Source organism: Terrapene carolina, unplaced genomic scaffold (genome assembly GCF_002925995.2).
Source record: "Terrapene carolina triunguis isolate 2854851 unplaced genomic scaffold, T_m_triunguis-2.0 Scaffold454, whole genome shotgun sequence".
Taxonomy (NCBI): Eukaryota; Metazoa; Chordata; order Testudines; family Emydidae; genus Terrapene; species Terrapene triunguis.
In genome coordinates, this window is record NW_020664805.1 from 1,479,189 (window position 1) to 1,498,035 (window position 18,847).

The 18,847-nt window shown below is 56.2% G+C and overlaps 1 protein-coding gene and 1 long non-coding RNA gene across 2 annotated transcripts in view; both read left to right on the forward strand.

The window, feature by feature from the left end:
- LOC112105072 (elastin-like) overlaps positions 1–4,142 on the forward strand; it is an 89,380-nt gene extending 85,238 nt beyond the window's left edge. The window contains exon 18 of the mRNA XM_029913109.1: positions 4,062–4,142. Coding sequence (XP_029768969.1) covers positions 4,062–4,142 — 81 coding nt within the window. The remainder of the gene's footprint in view (positions 1–4,061) is intronic.
- A 583-nt stretch (positions 4,143–4,725) lies between these two features.
- On the forward strand, positions 4,726–9,604 carry LOC112105071. The gene is made up of 5 exons (XR_002907974.3): positions 4,726–4,794; positions 6,087–6,128; positions 6,538–6,567; positions 7,808–7,858; positions 8,508–9,604. It is a non-coding gene; the product is annotated as an uncharacterized LOC112105071 (long non-coding RNA).
- The last annotated feature ends 9,243 nt before the right edge of the window (positions 9,605–18,847 follow it).

Consider the following 18,847-nt stretch of genomic DNA (forward strand, 5'->3'; position numbering starts at 1 on the left):
CGTGTGCATATGTGCGTGTGCAAGTCATGTCCGTGTGTGTGTGTGTGTGCACACCCTTTGGGAATCCATAGGTTTAAAATCTTGTGACAATCCAGTTTCCTGTGAAAGGGAACCAGGAGATACACCTGTTTCACACTGGATGGATCCGTCATGCACCGGTGAATGTGCTGCCAGCACTGCATGGCTCAGAACCAGGGGTTCTGGGGCCTATGATTAAGGCTAAGATTTTGTCATGGTTATTTTTAGTAAAAATCAGGGACAGGTCACAGACAATAAACAAAACTTCACGGAAGCTGTGACCTGTCTGTGAGTTTTGCTGTGGCTCCATGGTCCTCTTCCCCCCCACGCCACCCGTAGTGTCTGGGAGCTGCAGGGTGACCATATTTCCCAAAGAGAAAATGGGACACCCCCAGCCGCTCACCCGAGGTGAGTCTGTCGCCCATTGTTGGAACCCTGAGGAGGGCCCCCTGAGGAGTCTGTCGCCTGTCGCTGGAACCCTGCCATGGCCCCACTGGCTGCTAGCTCCAGAATCCGGCAGCCCCTGGGCTGAAGCAGAGAATGTCAGGGAGGTCTCTGGTAGCCTTACCTGTGATCCAACAAAGGCGCTGGCCTAGGAAAGGCGGCCGCAGTGTATGCCCAGTGAATGGGAGGAACGCGGCTGGCGTAATTGTTTGTTCTCTGACTGACAGGTGTCCCTGGGGCTGGGATCACAGGCACCGGGGGCCTCCCAGGTGTGCAGCTCCCAGCGACGCTGAATTCTGTGGGCCAGGAACTCTGGAGAGGCAGGACTTGCCCCTGGGCTCTGCCCAAGTGTGCTGTCAGCATGGGGAAGGGAGGGGCTCTGCAAGGCTTCCCAGAGCTGGTAGGCGGTCTGGTGCTGCAGGGCTCCAGTGCTCTCCCCTGGCACAGCATTGTCCCTGCTCCCAAGCTCCCCTCTGGAGCACAGAGAGCCCTGGCCGGGGCCCAGCCCTCATGGCTGCAGACAGGCATCCAGGATGGCAAGTAGCAAGGTATGACTCATCCCTTCCCCCTTCAGCAAGGGCTGAGGGCATCCCTGACCCTCCGGAGCTGCCCGCCCTGGCGGTGGCTCTGGTGGAGCATGGCTGGCGGCAGGCCAGTCCCGGGTTAGGAGTCAGGCCATGCAAGCAAGAGGGAGAGGGATAGCTCAGTGGTTTGAGCATTGGCCTGCTAAACCCAGGGTTGTGAGTTCAATCCTTGAGGGGGCTGTTTAGGAATCTGGGGCAAAAATCTGTTTGGGGATTGGTCCTGCTTTGAGCAGGGGGTTGGACTAGATGACCTCCTGAGGTCCCTTCCAACCCTGATATTCTATGATTCTAAGAGGGGCTGCGAGGGCAGAGCTGGGCACTGCAGAGTGGAACTGTCCCAGGCCTGGCTTCTCCCTGTGCAGCATGGCATGGCTGGGGTGATCAGTGTGCCCATCAGCCACTCTGGCTGTGAGCCCTTCACTCAGCACATGGCACTGACGCCCCCAGGGCCAGCGCACTCTGTGCAGGAGCCCCAGCAACTCAACTCTTCCCCAGCGTGGCCCAGGCTCCCTCCCACCCTGTCCCACTTGCCAGAACACCCTGCCTGGCCTGCTGTCTGTGTCAGTGACTCAACCCCTTGTCTCACCTCCTGCCCTGGGGGCTGGTGGGCTGGGACTTGTCTGCATTTCCCTGGGCCCTGGGCTGAGAGAGACCCAGGGCAGGGACTGGCAGGCAGGGGGCTAGAGGTTGGGCACAGTGGGGGCCACCCAGTGGTTTGTCACCTGCTCCTCTCTCCGCCCTGGCTCACAGAAGGCCTCGTCCTGGCCAGGGCTGGCACTGGCCTGAAGGCTCTTACAGCAGGTGAGGCCCTGGTGCTGGGCGGGGGAGCAAGCACTGTGTCCCCAGACGGGGGGCGGGGGCAGGATTCTCCCTACAGTCCAGTCTCCAGGCCCTGGCCCAGCTTGCATTACCTACCGCTTTGCCGCAGGCCATTGCTATCCTGGATCCCCGGCTAGTGCCAGACCCAGCCTGGCTAGCTCCCGTCCCTAAGGGCATGCCAGCAGGAGTCTGCTCCCTGGCACAGTGCCGGGGCCGGGGCCGGGCAGCAGCTCTGCAGGGTGCAGTACCTCCCACTGGGGGGCCCTCCTGGAGGAGCCAGCACGCTGGGCGACGCAGGGCGACCCGAGTCTCTGCACTGCCAGAGGCTCTGTCCAGAGGAGCCAGAGGGTGCACGGGTGGGGCTCCCAGCCTACAGGCCACTGCCCTCCTCTCTCTCCCTTCCCTGTGTGATGCTTCCACAGGCCACTCCTCACTTCTGGGAGGCCACAAACTTCTGGGGTGCTGCCCTATCCACTGGCTCCGCTGTTCCCAGAGGGGCTGGCCTTGGGTGCCTGCTGCCAGCAGCGAACAGCTGCTCTCACTGGCTGATGGAGCCTTTGCTTGGCAGGTCACGGCACTGGAGCTGGGCTGTTGGGGGGGGTCAGCCCGCACTAGAGGCTCGTAGGGCCTGGTTCCTCCCCACATGGCAGTGTGTGCCCATGTTCCCCCCAGAGCAGCCAGACTTGCACACATCTCTCCAGGGCCTGGTGCAGTGCTTCATTTAGCATGGACAGCCCTGCACGCACATGTGCGCTGAGCGTGTGCATACTGTACACGTGTGTGTGTACACATGGGGGGGTGCATGCGTACGTGTGTGTGTGTGTGTCTGCATGGTGCACAGGTTCACATTAATGTTCCAGGGCCTTCTCATGCGCACTCCCCAGAGCACCTGTCCTGCTCCATGACCGGCCTTGTGGGGAGGAGGTTGCTGGGCCAGTTTCTAGGGCTGGCCTCAGGGCTGGGTGTCGGGGGTGGCGAGGGATGGCAGGATGCATGGCTACAGAGTGCCGGAGCGGGATGCCAGTCTTGGGGAATGTCGCCTGCCGTGGTCCCAGGGGAAGGGGGCCCCGGCCCCAAGGCCCCTCGGTCCTATCCAAAGCAGCCCCCAAACAGTGGCAATGAAGGGATGTTCCTTTCTTAGCATCTCAGAGCCAGGAGACTCCACTGCCGCCTTGAGGGCTCCCATCTGTCCAGCTCTCAGCACCTTGGGCCCCCTACACTGTCATGGAGCCATGAGCCACAGTCTTGTGCCCACTTGGGGCCTCCCCCACCCCTATCACCCAGCCGGGGGATGCTAAGGTTTGCTGAATGCTGATGGTGTGAATTTCTCACTTGTTCTGTGCCACAGGGGCTAGTGGCAAACCTCTCAAGCCATGTAAGTGGCCCAGCTCCACTGGTTTCAGCCTCTCTCAGCAGGGGACACTGTAGGGAGCAGGGCAGGAGCGCTGGCTGTAGGGAGCGCCTGGCTCCGAGCAGAGGCAGTCTCAGTGTCCCTAGGGAGTTACTCGGGGAGCCTTTGCCCTGCAGGTTATGGGCCGGGCACCCGTCCCGTCGTTTGAGGGCCATCCCTTGACCACTGGAACATTACGTTGACGCAAGTGGTAACTGCACTGGACACCTGAGGGCAGGGCAGTAGAAATGTTCACTTGAGAGAGAAATCCAGGTGGTGCTCAGAAAAATGGTGCGTCCCTAAAATGGCCCTTGAAATACAGTCTTGTCCCGTATTTCCCATGTGCTTTCCCCATACTACCGTCCAACAAAGGTAGGCAGCCTATGCCAGGTCTGCAGCCACGGCAATAGATGAGGAACTGGGTTCTCCCTGGCCCAGCTGTCAGCTCACACCAGGGACCGCCCCGTGCGCAGGGCCAGCACCTCTCACCCGGCCATGGGGAGCAGCTTGACCTGGGCTGCCTGCACTTAAGGCCCTCTGAGCTGTGACTGGTCACCTTAGTCTCAGGGGATTGTCACTGGGCCCCGTGTCAGTCTGGGGGGCTGTGAGCCCAGCCCTGCCCCCACCCTGCCTTGTCATGCTGCTTTGTATTCTGGCTCTGTCCATGGATCTGGGGGTCCCAGTCCCTGGTTGCCCACCTGGCTGGTCCCAGGGCAGGCAGCTGTTCCAGGCAGCTTTCCCCGTCAGAGGCTGCAGGGTGACGGCATGTGCCCCGTGCAGCCACCTCTCCCTGCTCATCCCCTCAGGATCCAGGCATGGTGGCCATGCTGGTGCAGACAGGTACGAGCCTCCCCAGCACGCGCCCTCCCCTGTGCAGCTGGTTGTGAAACGTGGACACAGGAGGGGCCAGCCCAGCCGGGTGGAGCTGTAATTAGATGAGGGAAACGTTTTCGCTGCGCCCAGCTGGGCTGTGGCTGGACTGCAGGGAGCCCCCGGCTGCTTAGGCTGGCCCCCCCCCCCCCCACCATCTCAATGTGGCGCAGTCCTGTGAGGAGCCTGTTTCCAGACGCTGGCATCTCTTGGTGCAGAGCAGCCCTGGGGAGAGGGGCGTGGGCCTGTGAGCTGCACCAGGTGACACCAGTAGCAATCCCCAGTGCCCAGTTCCCCTGGCCAGTCCCCAAAGCCCTTGGCCTCGGCTGATCAGCCGGCTGTGCCTTGCCCTTTGCAGCGGGGGGACACCAGGAGCAGCATCTCTAGACTTAGGGCCTCCCATCAGGCATCAGTGTAGGAAACAGGGCAGGAGCGCTGGCTGGGGGGGGCCTCCTGGCTACTCCAGCCCAGCCTCTCCCAGCACAGGGTGCTGTGGGGAGTGGGGCAGGAGTGCTGGCTGTGGGGCGGGGGGCTCCTGGCTATGCCAGTCCAGCCTCTCCCAGCAGGGGGCACTGTGGGGGGAGGTGGTAGGGATGTTGTAACACTGGCGCTGTTAGTGACTGACTGTGTTTGCTGTTGTAGGGTTCGGTGTTGGGGGCCTGCAGCCAGGTGAGTGAATGGGGCTGTGGGGGGAGCTCATGCTGTGCCCGCCTGCGGCTATGCCGGGCATTGCCTAGGAAATGCCTTAGCCTCCCTGGGCTGGGATGCTGGTGCCAGTGGTGCCTTCGGCATGGCCCTGCTCTTTAGCTGCTCCCCAGGCAGGGTCCAGGTGTGACAAAGTGGGAATGTTCTTAATGTTTTCTCTGAATACTGTGTGTGTGCCTCAGTTTCCCCTATGCATTTCTTAAGTATCTAGGTGGTGGGATAAGGGGGTGTGATTGTTGCAGAGCCTTAGAGGGCCAGTGTGATGGTGTCTACGCAGTAAATGGCCGACACCCTGTCTCCTGGCAACTGATGGCCTGGGCCCCTCCCCTCCAAAGGTGCCAACTGAAGGTGTTGGAGAACAAAGAGATCAGGTGGCCTCTTGGCCGGGGAAAGAGACAAAGGCCAGAGGAGGGGCTGGAGAGTTTCAGTTTGGAGCTGGCTGGGGAAATGGAGTGGGGCCAGATGGGGCTCTGGCCTCCCTAGCCCCAAGATGCACCTGACTGAGGGGTCCTGTTCTCTGTACCTACAAGCTCTGTTTTGGACTGTGTTCCTGTCGTCTAATAAACGAGTTTTACTGGCTGGCTGAGAGTCATGTCTGACTGCGGAGTTGGGGTGCAGGGCCCTCTAGCTTCCCCAGGAGCCCCGCCTGTGCGGACTCGCTGCGGGAAGCGCACGGTGTGAGAAGGGGATGCTGAATGCTCCAAGGTCAGACCCAGGAAGGTGGAAGCTGTGTAAGCTTCTTGCCCTGGAGACAGTCTGCTCAGACAGAGGAAGCTTCCCCAGAGTCCTGACTGGCTTCATATGGAGCAGTTCCATTGCCCGGGGACCCTGTGACACCAGGCAGGCTAGTGCCCCGGACAAGCTGCCAGGAACTATGGGTGATGTGCCCTGGGCACCAGGGAACCGAACTTCTCTTTAGCCAGCCATGGGTTCCCACAGCCCAGCACTGGGGATGGGGCCAGGCATTCACAGCCATTGCTGCTCAGGTGGGACTGAGCCTTGATCAGATGAGGACAGGACCCTGGGGGCTCATCTTCCTGCCCAGGGTGGGGCCAGGAGAGCTGCGGCCCAAGGTGGTGCCAGGCCATGCTCTGGGTCTCCTCTGGCACAGCCTCTGGCACTGCCAGGCAGCCCCCAGCAGGGCAGGTGTTACTGTGACCTGCAGGCCCAGTGTATGCTGTGGGGTACATGGCACGACCCTCCTCAAGCCAGGCCAGTGGCTCGCCCCAGCTTCACACGCTCTCATTTTGTTCTAGGGGCTGGAGTTCCTGGCTTCGGTTTGTCTCCCATTTACCCAGGTATATTTGGCAGCTCAGTTCGTATCTCCTAGCAGTCGGGCCGTGAGCCCGTCCTAGTGCCCCATCCCCCTGCATGGGCCTCTTGGCCACACCTGGGGTCCCAGCATAGCTCCGCCACATTGTGCTGCAGTCAGGCCAACATCGACGGGCAGGGCCTGTGCCCAGGGGGCTATGTTCAATGGCTGGGGCCCAGGAGGGGGGCCTATGCCCAGGGGGCTGTGCCCGCTGGCTGGGCCCTGGTCTATGGTGGCCTCCATGCCGTAGACACTCGGTCTGCCTGGGAGACTTATTGAGCCAGTAGGGCTGGGGCAGTCCTCCAGGGATGGCGCCAGGTCCCCGCGAGAGGCCCCAGTTCAGCGCAGCGGTGTCTGAAGGAGGGGTGGCACTGAGGAGTCTTGCTTTCTTCCAGGTGGACTCGCTGGCCAGCTGGGATACGGCGGTGAGTGGGTGCCCGTGCCAGCCAGGGCTGGGCTAGGCAGGACTCACTGATGCCCGGAGAACCAGCCCCTCTCCCTGGGGGGGCCCCAGAGCCTGCTCTCCACAGCCCTTAGCTGGGGCAGTTCTCCCAGCTCCTGAGGACGATGCCAGGCAGCCGCCAGTGTGAGGGGGGGTGGGCACCGTGCCTGGGATGGGCGTGCGGCCTGTGAGCGCAGAGCCATTTGCTCTCCCCTAGGGCTCACTGCAGCACAGTGGTTTCTGCTCAGGCCTCACCTTCCCCGGGGCTGCCCCAGGGTAATGGGGGATGGGGTGAGAGCAACCCATTCCCGATTCCTTAGGTGCAGTTCCTGTGGCCTGGGACATGGACCCGAGACAGGTCCCCGCGCCAGCCTGGCCCTGCCCCAGGTGCATGCAGCCCAAACCAGCAGACACAGGCTGGGCCTCTCCTCACGTTATACATGGGGACCCTGCAGCCCCTTCCCAAAGCCTGGATTCCCCAGCGCTCCGCAGCCGTGGGGCCAGATTCCGCAAGGGCCGCGTACGCCCATTGGAAACCCAGGCCCAGAGTGAATTGCCCTGGGTGGCAGTGCCAGGGAAGGGAGTCCTCATCTCCTGAGTGCCCATGCAGTGCCTTAGCTCCCAAATCCGCCCTCCTCAGCAGCACCCCCACAGCAGCCAAGCGGGGTGGCTCCAGCAGTCCCAGACTCCCCTGCTTTGTCACTAGCACACAGCACTTCCAGTAGGGAAGCCAGGCTCCAGTGCTGGGCTCCCCTATCCCTACCCCTACCCCCCATGCCTTCTGCCACCTGAGCAAGGGTGCCTTCTGCAGCCAGGTACTCTGCCTTAGTCCCTGGCCCTGCACACAGCCTGGTGCACACAGCAGGGGCGGGCACGTCTCTGTGCATTGCAGCTGCAGCCAGGCCCTGGGGCAAAGGGGTTTGATCGCATTGCTGAGCTGGTCAATAGGGATCGTTGGCTTCGGGGCGGGGAGCCGCTCTCTGCTGCCTTTGGGAACTGGCATCCTGGATGAGCTGCCAACAGCCCCTGTTGCTCCCACAAAGTGCCCCTTGTGAGAGGTGCTGGGGAGAGGGAGCCCATGAGGACCACCGCCCATCCTCAGACTCCCAGGGACTGTGGCTGGCAGAGCGGGGAACCGGTGGCCCATGCTCCCTGCTGCCCACGGATGGGCTGCGCACTCCTCAGGCCTGTGCTGATGGGTTGTTTTCTCTGCCTCTCCACAGGAAAACCTCCCAAGACTTATGGTGGGGCCCTGGGAGCCCTAGGATACAGAGGTAGGTGCCCCCCACAGGGACTGTGCCAGACAGAGCAAGGCACACACCGGGGGAGCAGGATGGGAAAGCCCCACTGGCCGTTTGCACTTGGAAGGAGGAAGCCACGTGACTCCTCATCCTGGGGCTCCCCCGGCTTCGTCACTTCGTGCAGCCTGGTTCTGCTGGGCTGGCCGCTCCAGGTGCCAGCCGAGGTGCCTATGCTCAGGCTCGGCTGCTGTGTCCACCTGGCCATAGCCTTGGCGCTCGGTTCGGCATGCCCCACTGCCAGGGGCTCACCCAGGCCACTCCCACTTTGTCTCCCCACATTGCAGCTGTGCCCACAGGGCAGCAGTGGACTGCGAGCGCTGGCCCGCCTCCGGCACAGCGACAAACCCTTCATTCACAGCATGTTGCTGCCTGCCCCGGCCTCATGGTCGCTGCCTCACACAGCAGCACCTGTGTCAGCCTGGGGTGAGCCCATGCCCCCCGCAGCGTGGTGCCTGGCCTGGGGCACATCACACCGCTCGCCCCAGCTAGCAGCAGGGGGCCTGTTGGCCTACGCCATCACCACTAGGTGGCAGCCTCGCGAACCACATGCCACTGCCCCTGGCTGTGGGGAGCCCCGGGGCTCGGAGCGCTGGCACTGACGCCCTCCTTTGTCCCCTGCCAGGTGGCGTGGGCTGTGCGCAAGGGAAGTACTGTGGCAGGAAGCGGAAGTAACCCAGCCAGGCTGCTACCATTAACCTCATGAACTTTGGTGCTACTGCATGGTCTAGAATGTAAACCCTGAGTAAAGCAGTGATCCCGCCCCCCTCCCCCGCTCCCCCGCCGGCCCCCCGGAGGGAATTCCACGGCCCCTGACGCCCCCTTCACTCCGGCCCGGGGGTCCCCACCCTCTCTCCAGCGGGAAGCACAGAACAAACTGCGGGAAACGCCGTTCCCACTGGTGCTAAAGCTCCCTGCGGGGAGAGCCGGGCAGGCCTCCGTGGGGCGGGGGCTTCTCTGGGCAGGGCAGGACAGGACCCTCCCCGGGGGCCCTGGGGGAGGAAGAGATGGGGGCTGGTTTCCAAGAGAACAGCGAGGGGCTGGGCTTCACCTGCCGCCAGCACATGGACGAATGGCCCGTCAGCAGCGCCCGGCCCCAGCACATCCCAGCTGCTCCCAAGACTCCGTCCAGCTGGCATTGGTGCCATGTGCCAGGGACTGCTTAGCAGCTAGCCAGCCTTGTGTCTGTCAGCCCCCTCCATGCCTGCCCGCCCCAGGGCCCACGCTGCAGGGTGCCATGGGATGGGGTTCGTGGGCTCCATGCAGGCGGGCAGGGGAATGCCTCCTGCTCAGACACTCATGCCAGTGGGGCCAGTAGGGGCTCGTGGGTGGGTTAAATTCACCCAGAGTTCTTTGCGGCAGGGCCATCTGATTGGCTGACCCATCCTTGCACTGGAGGACACGGCCCTCCCGGTGCGTGGGGAGGGGTTGGCACTATCAGCAGAGCCAAGTCACTAACACTGATGGGATTAGCCATGCGCCCGCCCTCACTCAGCCGTACTGTATGGGCAGCCAGCGCCAGCCCAGCCCTGCCGTGTCTCCGAGGCCCCGCTGGGACCTGCCCTTCCTCTTGCCCTGGATGCCCGTGTGTTCCTGAGAGCTGTCGGCCGGAAGGAATCGCACCTCTCCATGTTACTCACTTGGTATAGCTCGGGTGGGACATGTTATAAAGAGGGAAAGTAACTGCTTCCAAACGACTAATAAACAATGACTTCTAAAGGACTGCGGCCTCCTGCTCCTTCCGCACTGCTTCTCCAGACCCAGAGGTGGGGATCCACCCCGGCGATCTGCCCCCCACAGGGATCCGGCTTGCCCCCCTCCCCCCCATGGTTCTGCCCTGCCTCCCCAGGATCCTCACAGTCTCCCACCCCCCGGAGATCCTCCCTGCCCACCTGGGGATCTGCCCCACCCAGTTCCTCACTGCACCTGCCTGGGACTCATCGCATTTCTCCAGCTCCCCTGCCTGTCTGCACACCTGAGCCCCTGCTGCCTCCTGCTGCAGGTACCTGCCATGTAATGTGCCCATTCCACATGGGGCTACACACACACACACACACACACATGTTGCCAGCTAGATTCCCTCCCGGGGTTCTACTCCTGTGCTCTCGCTGCTGGCACTCACAGGGCACTACTGCGAAGAAGCTCACAGCGCTGATGGCCCTGCTGGGATTGAATCACAGTGAAGTGGTGCTATGTTCGTGTTAGATTGCTGGCCTGGCAGAGTCTGTCTCTGCCTGGGTTTCTCTGGGCAGGCAGGGAGTGACTGGACTAGCAAGTGTGTACACCCTGCTCAAGCAGGGGCTGGGGCGCCCACATAGGGTCAGCCCCCTACCCCCCAGCCCAGCTACAGTGGGAGCCAGGCTATAGTTCCCTGAAGAAGGGGGTTTAGGTGCAGCAATAACTGGGCTGTGCGCTGAGACATGGAACCAAAGTCATCTCCAGAGCACTACGGCCAGCGAAGCGATGCCAGGATCAGAGCAGCCCGTAGCTAGAGTTGCCAGGCGTTCAGTTTTCTACCAACAGGAACCCAGGTGGCTCCGGTCGGCACCACTGACTGGGCTGCTAAAAGTCCCACTCGGCAGCGCAGCGGGCTAGGGCAGGCTCCCTGCCTGCCCTGGCTCTGTGCGGTTCCCAGAAGCAGCTGGCATGTCCGGTTCCTAGGAGCAGGGGCGACCACGGGGGCTCCGCACGCTGCCCCTGCCCTGAGCGCCGACCCCACAGCTCCCAGAGAACCACGTCCAATAGGAGCTGTGGAGGTGGTGCCTGCAGGCGCGGGCAGCACGCAGAGCCCCCGGGCCCTCCGCCGAGGAGCCGGACATGCCGGCCACTTCCAGAAGCCACCTGAGGTAAGCGCTGCATGGCCGGAGCCCGCACTCCACACCCCCTCCCACACTGAAACTTCCTTCCAGAGCCAACAGCCCAACCCCCTGCCCCAGCCTGGAGCCCCTTCCCACACCCAAACCCCTTCCCAGAGCCCACACCCCCCCCCGCACTCCAAACCCCTCGGCCCCAGCCCAGAGCCCCCTCCTGCACCCAAGCCCCTCATTCCCAGCCCCACTCCAGAGCCCACACCCCCAGTCGGAGCCCTCATGTCCCCTGCACCCCAACCCCTTGCCCCAGCCTGGAGCCGCCTTCTTCACCTGAACCCCTCATTTCTGGTCTCACCCCAGAGCCTACACCCCCAGCTGGAGCCCTCACCCCCTCCTGCACCCCAACCCCCAGCCCCGAGGCCCCTCCAGCACCCTGAACCCCTCATTTCTGGTCTCACCCCAGAGCCCACACCCCCAGCCAGAGCCCTCACCCCCTCCTACACCCCAACCCCCTGTCCCAGTCTGGTGAAAATGAGCGAGGGTGGGGGAGAGCGAGCAACGGAGGGACCGGGGATAGAGTGAGCGGAGGGCGGGGCCTCAGGGAAAGGAAAGGGCAGGGACCAGGCAAGGGTGTTAGGATTTCTGCAATCCCGACCCATAGCTGGCGTGCATAGTGCTGGGGCCCCAATGCAGGAGTGCGTGGCCAGACCGAAGAGCAGCGAGACTCCGACTGAGGCTCACGAGCTGCAAACAACTATTCAATGCTCCTTGCAGCAGGTGACTTTAAAATGCTGGGTGATTTAATTATTAACCAATCTAAGTCAGTAACCAATCAGGATGCTTTTACTATGTAATTAACCAATTGAAGTTGATAAATAATGCTTGGTCAGTCATTTTGCTGTGAGAATAATAGATATAAAGCACTAGTAAATGAGCCAATGAAGTCACACGACTGTGGCGCTTCTGGGCAATGTTGAGCGCTAATTGGGCTCCTGAACCGCTGGGGTCTGAGTATCACAGATGGAGAGTCATCAATCCCAAAGCCAGAAGGGACCACTGTGATCTCCTAGTGTGACCTCCTGTACAGCACAGGCCAGAGACCTGCCCCATCTTGAGTCAAAAATTGCTAGTGATGGAGAATCCACCGCAGCCCTTGGTGAATTGTTCCAATGGGTAATTACTCTTAACTGGTAAAAACGTACAGCTCATTTCCAGTCTGAATCTGTCTAGTTCTGGGGTTCTCAAACTTCATTGCACCATGGCCCCCTTCTGACAACAAAAATAACTACACGTAGAGGGGGAGGGATAGCTCAGTGGCTTGAGCATTGGCCTGTTAAACCCAGGGTTGTGAGGTCAATACTTGAGGGGGCCATTTAGGGATCTGGGGCAAAAATCTGTCTGGGGATTGGTCCAGCTTTGAGTAGGGGGTTGGACTAGATGACCTCCTGAGGTCCCTTCCAACCCTGAGATTCTATAGAAGTTTCAGTGCACAAGCTAACAGGGAGTTTGGAAGGGAGCGGGGGTCCCTTTATTCCCTATAAACCAAACTACATTCAAAACCTTTTGCTTAAACAACCCTTTCATTAACTAGGAGACAATGCAGGCAGAAGCCCAGCCGCAGAGTGGGGGCTATCCAGTTTATTGCACTGAGTGCAGCATGTGTGATTACCTGCCCTGTGGGCGGGTGGCGTATGTGTGCATTCGGTGCAAGGAGCTCCTGGCCCTCAGAGACCGCGTACAGGCTTTGGAGGCCAGGGTGGCGGAACTGGAGGAGCTAAGGGAGGCAGAGAGGTATGTTGATGAGGCTTTCCGGGACACTGTACAATTGTCCCACCTCCGGTCAGACAGCCCCTGTGCTGTTGAGGAGGATGAAAGGCCCAGGGAAGCAGAGCAGTCAACGGGAGCAGAGGGAAACCTTCCCATAGTTGGGACCCTCCTTCCAGACGGTGCTGGGGTTGCCTCTCGCACTGACGTTACCTCTCCGGGGGAGGGAACTCCAGTTGCTAGGATAAGGCAGGTGTTAGTAATGGGAGATTCGATCATTAGAAATGTAGATAGCTGGGTTTGTGATGACCGGGAGACCTGTATGGTGACTTGCCTGCCTGGTGCGAAGGTTGCGGATCTCTCGAGGCATCTAGACAGACTTATGTGTAGTGCTGGGGAGGAGCCGGTGGTCGTGGTACATGTAGGTACCTATGACGTAGGGAAGGGTAGGAGAGACGTCCTGGAGGCCAAATTTAGGCTGCCAGGGAAGAGACTGAAATCCAGGATCTCTATGGTGGCATTCTCAGAAATGCTCCCAGTTCCACGCGCAGGGCCAGGTAGGCAGGCAGAGCTTCAGAGTCTCAATGCGTGGATGAGACAATGGTGTAGAGAGGAGGGGTTTACATTCATTAGGAACTGGGGAAACTTTTGGGATGGGGGGAGCCTATACAGGAGAGATGGGCTCCACCTAAACCAAAGTGGAACCAGACTGCTGGCACTTAACATTAAAAAGGTTGTAGAGCAGTTTTTAAACAGGAGATGGGGGAAAGCCTCCTTCCTTGGAGGTTTTTAAGGCCTGGCTTGACAAAGCCCTGGCTGGGATGATTTAGTTGGGAATTGGTCCTGCTTTGAGCAGGGGGTTGGACTAGATACCTCCTGAGGTCCCTTCCAACCCTGATATTCTATTCTATTCTATAAGCCGACTGCTGCAGAGGAGCATGTGGATTGGACAGAGACTTCTCTTAGGGGAGAGTCTAATGATAGAGAATCTCCAGGTTATAGTCAGGAGCAGAGGATGGAGGAGGATAATGTAAGGGCCAGATCAGATGATAAACATTCACATAAAAAAGAATCTAACACATCAGAAAAGGGCAGACAAATAAACAGTGACAAGTTTTTAAAGTACACAAATGCTAGAAGTCTAAATAATAAGATGAGTGAACTAGAGTGCCTCGTGATAAAGGAGGATATTGATATAATAGGCGTCACAGAAACCTGGTGGACTGAGAGCAATCAATGGGACACAATCATTCTAGGGTACAAAATATATCGGAAGGACAAAACAGGTCGTGCAGGGGCGGGAGTGGCACTATATGTGAAAGAAAATGTAGAATCAAATGAAGAAAAAATCTTAAGTGAATCCACATGTTCCATAGAATCTCTATGGATAGAAATTTCATGATCTAATAAGAATATAACATTAGGGATCTATTATAGACCACCTGACCAGGACAGTGATAGTGATGATGAAATGCTAAGGGAAATTAGAGAGGCTATCAAAATTAAGAACCTAATAGTAGTGGGAGATTTCAATTATCCCCATATTGACTGGGAACATTTCACTTCAGGACGAAATGCAGAGACAAAATTTCTCAATACTTTAAATGACTGCTTCTTGGAGCAGCTGGTACGGGAACCCACAAGGGGAGAGGCAACTCTCGATTTAGTCCTGAGTGGAGCGCAGGAGCTGGTCCAAGAGGTAACTATAACAGGACCGCTTGGAAATAGTGACCATAATACAATAGCATTCAACATCCCTGTGGTGGGAAGAACATCTCAACAGCCCAACACTGTGGCATTTAATTTCAAAAGGGGGAACTATGCAAAAATGAGGGGGTTAGTTAAACAGAAGTTAAAAGGTACAGTGACTAAAGTGAAATCCCTGCAAGCTGCATGGGCGCTTTTTAAAGACACCATAATAGAGGCCCAACTTCAATGTATACCCCAAATTAAGAAACACAGTAAAAGAACTAAAAAAGAGCCACCGTGGCTTAACAACCATGTAAAAGAAGCAGTGAGAGATAAAAAGACTTCCTTTAAAAAGTGGAAGTCAAATCCTAGTGAGGCAAATAGAAAGGAGCATAAACGCTGCCAGATTAAGTGAAAGAATGTAATAAGAAAAGCCAAAGAGGAGTTTGAAGAATGGCTAGCCAAAAACTCCAAAGGTAATAACAAAATGTTTTTTAAGTACATCAGAAGCAGGAAGCCTGCTAAACAACCAGTGGGGCCCCTTGATGATCGAGATACAAAAGGAGCGCTTAAAGACGATAAAGTCATTGCGGAGAAACTAAATGGATTCTTTGCTTCAGTCTTCACGGCTGAGGATGTTAGGGAGATTCCCAAACCTGAGCCGGCTTTTGTAGGTGACAAATCTGAGGAACTGTCACAGATTGAAGTGTCACTAGAGGAGGTTTTGGAATTAATTGATAAATTTAACATTAACAAGTCACCGGGACCAGATGGCATTCACCCAAGAGTTCTGAAAGAACTCAAATGTGAAGTTGCGGAACTATTAACTAAGGTTTGTAACCTGTCCTTTAAATTGGCTTCTGTACCCAATGACTGGAAGTTAGCTAATGTAACGCCAATATTTAAAAAGGGCTCTAGAGGTGATCCCGGCAATTACAGACTGGTAAGTCTAACGTCGGTACCGGGCAAATTAGTCGAAACAATAGTTAAGAATAAAATTGTCAGACACATAGAAAAACATAAACTGTTGAGCAATAGTCAACATGGTTTCTGTAAAGGGAAATCGTGTCTTACTAATCTATTAGAGTTCTTTGAAGGGGTCAACAAACATGTGGACAAGGGGGATCCAGTGGACATAGTGTACTTAAATTTCCAGAAAGCCTTTGACAAGGTCCCTCACCAAAGGCTCTTATGTAAATTAAGCTGTCATGGGATAAGAGGGAAGATCCTTTCATGGATTGAGAACTGGTTAAAAGACCAGGAACAAAGGGTAGGAATTAATGGTAAATTCTCAGAATGGAGAGGGGTAACTAGTGGTGTTCCCCAAGGGTCAGTCCTCGGACCAATCCTATTCAACTTATTCATAAATGATCTGGATAACGGGGTAAACAGTGAGGTGGCAAAGTTTGCAGATGATACTAAACTGCTCAAGATAGTTAAGACCAAAGCAGACTGTGATGAACTTCAAAAAGAGCTCACAAAACTAAGTGACTGGGCAACAAAATGGCAAATGAAATTTAATGTGGTGTGACAGACCCAGACCAGTGGGGTACAGGAGTCTGGTAGAGGGCAAATATACTGGTCACTGGATGAGTAGTTTTCTGTTCCCTGAGTGACCAGAGCAGGGGCTGCACTAGAGTAATCAGGAACCTGCTAGAACCAGTTAAGGCAGGCAGGCTAATTAGGACACCTGGAGCCAATTAAGAAGAAGCTGCTAGAATCAATTAAGGCAGGCTAATCAGGGCACCTGGGTTTTAAAAGAAGCTCACTTCAGTTTGTGGGGCGAGTTTGAGGAGCTGGGAGCAAGAGGCGCAAGGAGCTGAGAGTGAGGGTGTGCTGCTGGAGGACTGAGGAGCACAAGCGTTATCAGACACCAGGAGGAAGGTCCTGTGGTGAGAATAAGGAAGGTGTTTGGAGGAGGCCATGGGGAAGTAGCCCAGGGAGTTGTAGCTGTCATGCAGCTGTTACAGGAGGCACTATAGACAACTGCAGTCCACAGGGCCCTGGACTGGAACCCGGAGTAGAGGGCGGGTCCGGGTTCCCCCCAAACCTCCCAATTGACCTGGACTGTGGGTTCTTCCAGAGGGGAAGGTCTCTGGGCTGTTCCCCAACCCACATGGTGAATCTCTGCGGCAAGAAAATCCGCCAATAAGCGCAGGACCCCTTAGATAGAGGAGGAACTTTGTCACAGTGGATAAATGCACATTGGAAAAAAGAACCCCAACTATACATACAATATGATGGGGGCTAATTTAGCTACAACAAGTCAGGAAAAAGATCTTGGAGTCATTGTGGATAGTTCTCTGAAGATGTCCACGCAGTGTGCAGAGGCGGTCAAAAAAACAAACAGGATGTTAGGGATCATTAAAAAGGGGATAGAGAATAAGACTGAGAATATATTATTGCCCTTATATAAATCGATGGTACACCCACATCTCGAATACTGCGTACAGATGTGGTCTCCTCATCTAAAAAGAAATATACTGGCACTAGAAAAGGGCAACTAAAATGATTAGGGGTTTGGAACGGGTCCCATATGAGGAGAGATTAAAGAGGCTAGGACTCTTCAGCTTGGAAAAGAGGAGACTAAGGGGGGATATGATAGAGGTATATAAAATCATGAGTGATGTGGAGAAAGTGGATAAGGAAAAGTTATTTACTTATTCCCATAATACAAGAACTAGGGGTCACCAAATGAAATTAATAGGCAGCAGGTTTAAAACCAATACAAGGAAGTTCTTCTTCCCGCAGCTCACAGTCAACTTGTGGAACTCCTTACCTGAGGTGGTTGTAAGTGCTAGGACTATAACAGCGTTTAAAAGAGAACTGGATAAATTCATGGTGGTTAAGTCCATTAATGGCTATTAGCCAGGATGGGTAAGGAATGGTGTCCCTAGCCTCTGTCTGTCAGAGGATGGAGATGGATGGCAGGAGAGAGATCACTTGATCATTGCCTGTTAGGTTTACTCCCTCTGGGGCACCTGGCATTGGCCACTGTCGGTAGACAGGATACTGGGCTAGATGGACCTTTGGTCTGACCCGGTACGGCCGTTCTTATGTTCTTATGTTCTTATGACCCCAGGAGGGAGGACCAAAGCCTGACCCTGCAGAAGCCCAACCAGCGGGGGGAGCCAATGCCCAAAGGCTTCATCCCAAGATGGGGGGGGCCTGTAACCTGAGCCCCACCACTCATGGCTGAAGCCCTCGGGTGTCGGCTTTGGCCCCGGGCAATGGAGCTCAGGCTTCAGCCCTGGACTCCAGCAAGTCTAACACCAGCCCTTGCGACCCCATTAAAATGGGGTTGCGACCCATTTTGGGGTCCCAACCCACAGTTTGAGAACCGCTGGTCTAGTTCCACCTTCCAGCCATTGGATTGTGTTACACCTTTCTCTGCTAGACTGAAAATCCCATTGCTAAGTATTTGTTCCCCATGAAAATGCTTATAGATTATAATCAAGTCACCCCTTAACCTTCTCTGGTAAGCTAAACAAGATTGAATTAATTAATTCTCTCACTAGCAGGCAGGTTTTCTAATCCTTCAATCATTCTCTGGCTCTTCTCTGAACCCTCTGCAATTTATCAATATCTTTCTTGAATTGTGGGCACCAGAACTGGACACGGTATCTGAGCATTGGTTGTATCAGTGCCTAATACAGAGGTAAAATCACCTCTCTGCTCCTACTCAAGATTCCCCTGTTTATGCATCCAAGGATCACATTAGCTCTTTTGGTCACAGCATCGCACTGGGAGCTCATGGTCAGTTGAGTATCCACCATGACCCCCAAGTCTTTTTCAGAGTCCCTGCTTCCCAGGAGAGAGCCCCCAGGCTGCAAGGGTGGCCTGCATGCTTTGTTCCTAGATGTGTACATGTACATTTAGTCGTATGAAAGCACATTGTTTGCTAGTGCCCAGCTTACCATGTGATCCAGATTGCTCTGAATCACTGCCCTGTCCTCTTCGTTATTTACCATCCCCCAAGTGTTGTGTCATCTGCAAACTTTAGCAGTGAGGATTTTAATCCATTTAATTTGTGCCATATTAATTTTATATCTTGCTAGTTTTTTAGTCAAAATGTCATCTGGTGCCAAGTCAAATGCCGATGGAAGTCTAGTCTCTATCAACCAAACTTGCAATCTCATCCAAAAAAGATATCAAGTTAGTATGACAGGAGCTAGTTTCCATAAAACCATGTTGATTGGTATTAATTACATTACCCTCCTTTCATTCTTTAGTAACGGAGTCTCCTAGCAGCTGCTCTTTGAGGGGCTTGAGCCAATTCCTGCTGAAAAAGCCAAGGGCCCTTGTACTGCTGTATGGGAAAACAACGAATGGGCAAGTGAATAGGAGGAGCTCTTGGCAGGTGACCCTAGCCCAGTGCTACTCTGGAGAGTGCCATGTGCCATCTCTGGCTCTGACCTGTTCCCTTCATCAGCATACTGAGAGCTTTTCAAATGTCCAGCCACACAAGCTCCCCACGGCTCACAGAGCTGAGCTGGCTTCTTTCCACCTAGTTCACCAGTAACAAAGGTGCTGCAGGCAGAGTGTGCCCTCAGGAACAATGGTGCACACCCTTCTGCCTCCACTGGACTCTCACTGACTGGAGTTCAGGAAGCAATTCTCTTACTGATACACAAGAAGGAACAGAACCTGCATACCTCTTTGTCGCTGGGCCAGCCGAGTGTGGCTAATGGGGGTAGAATCC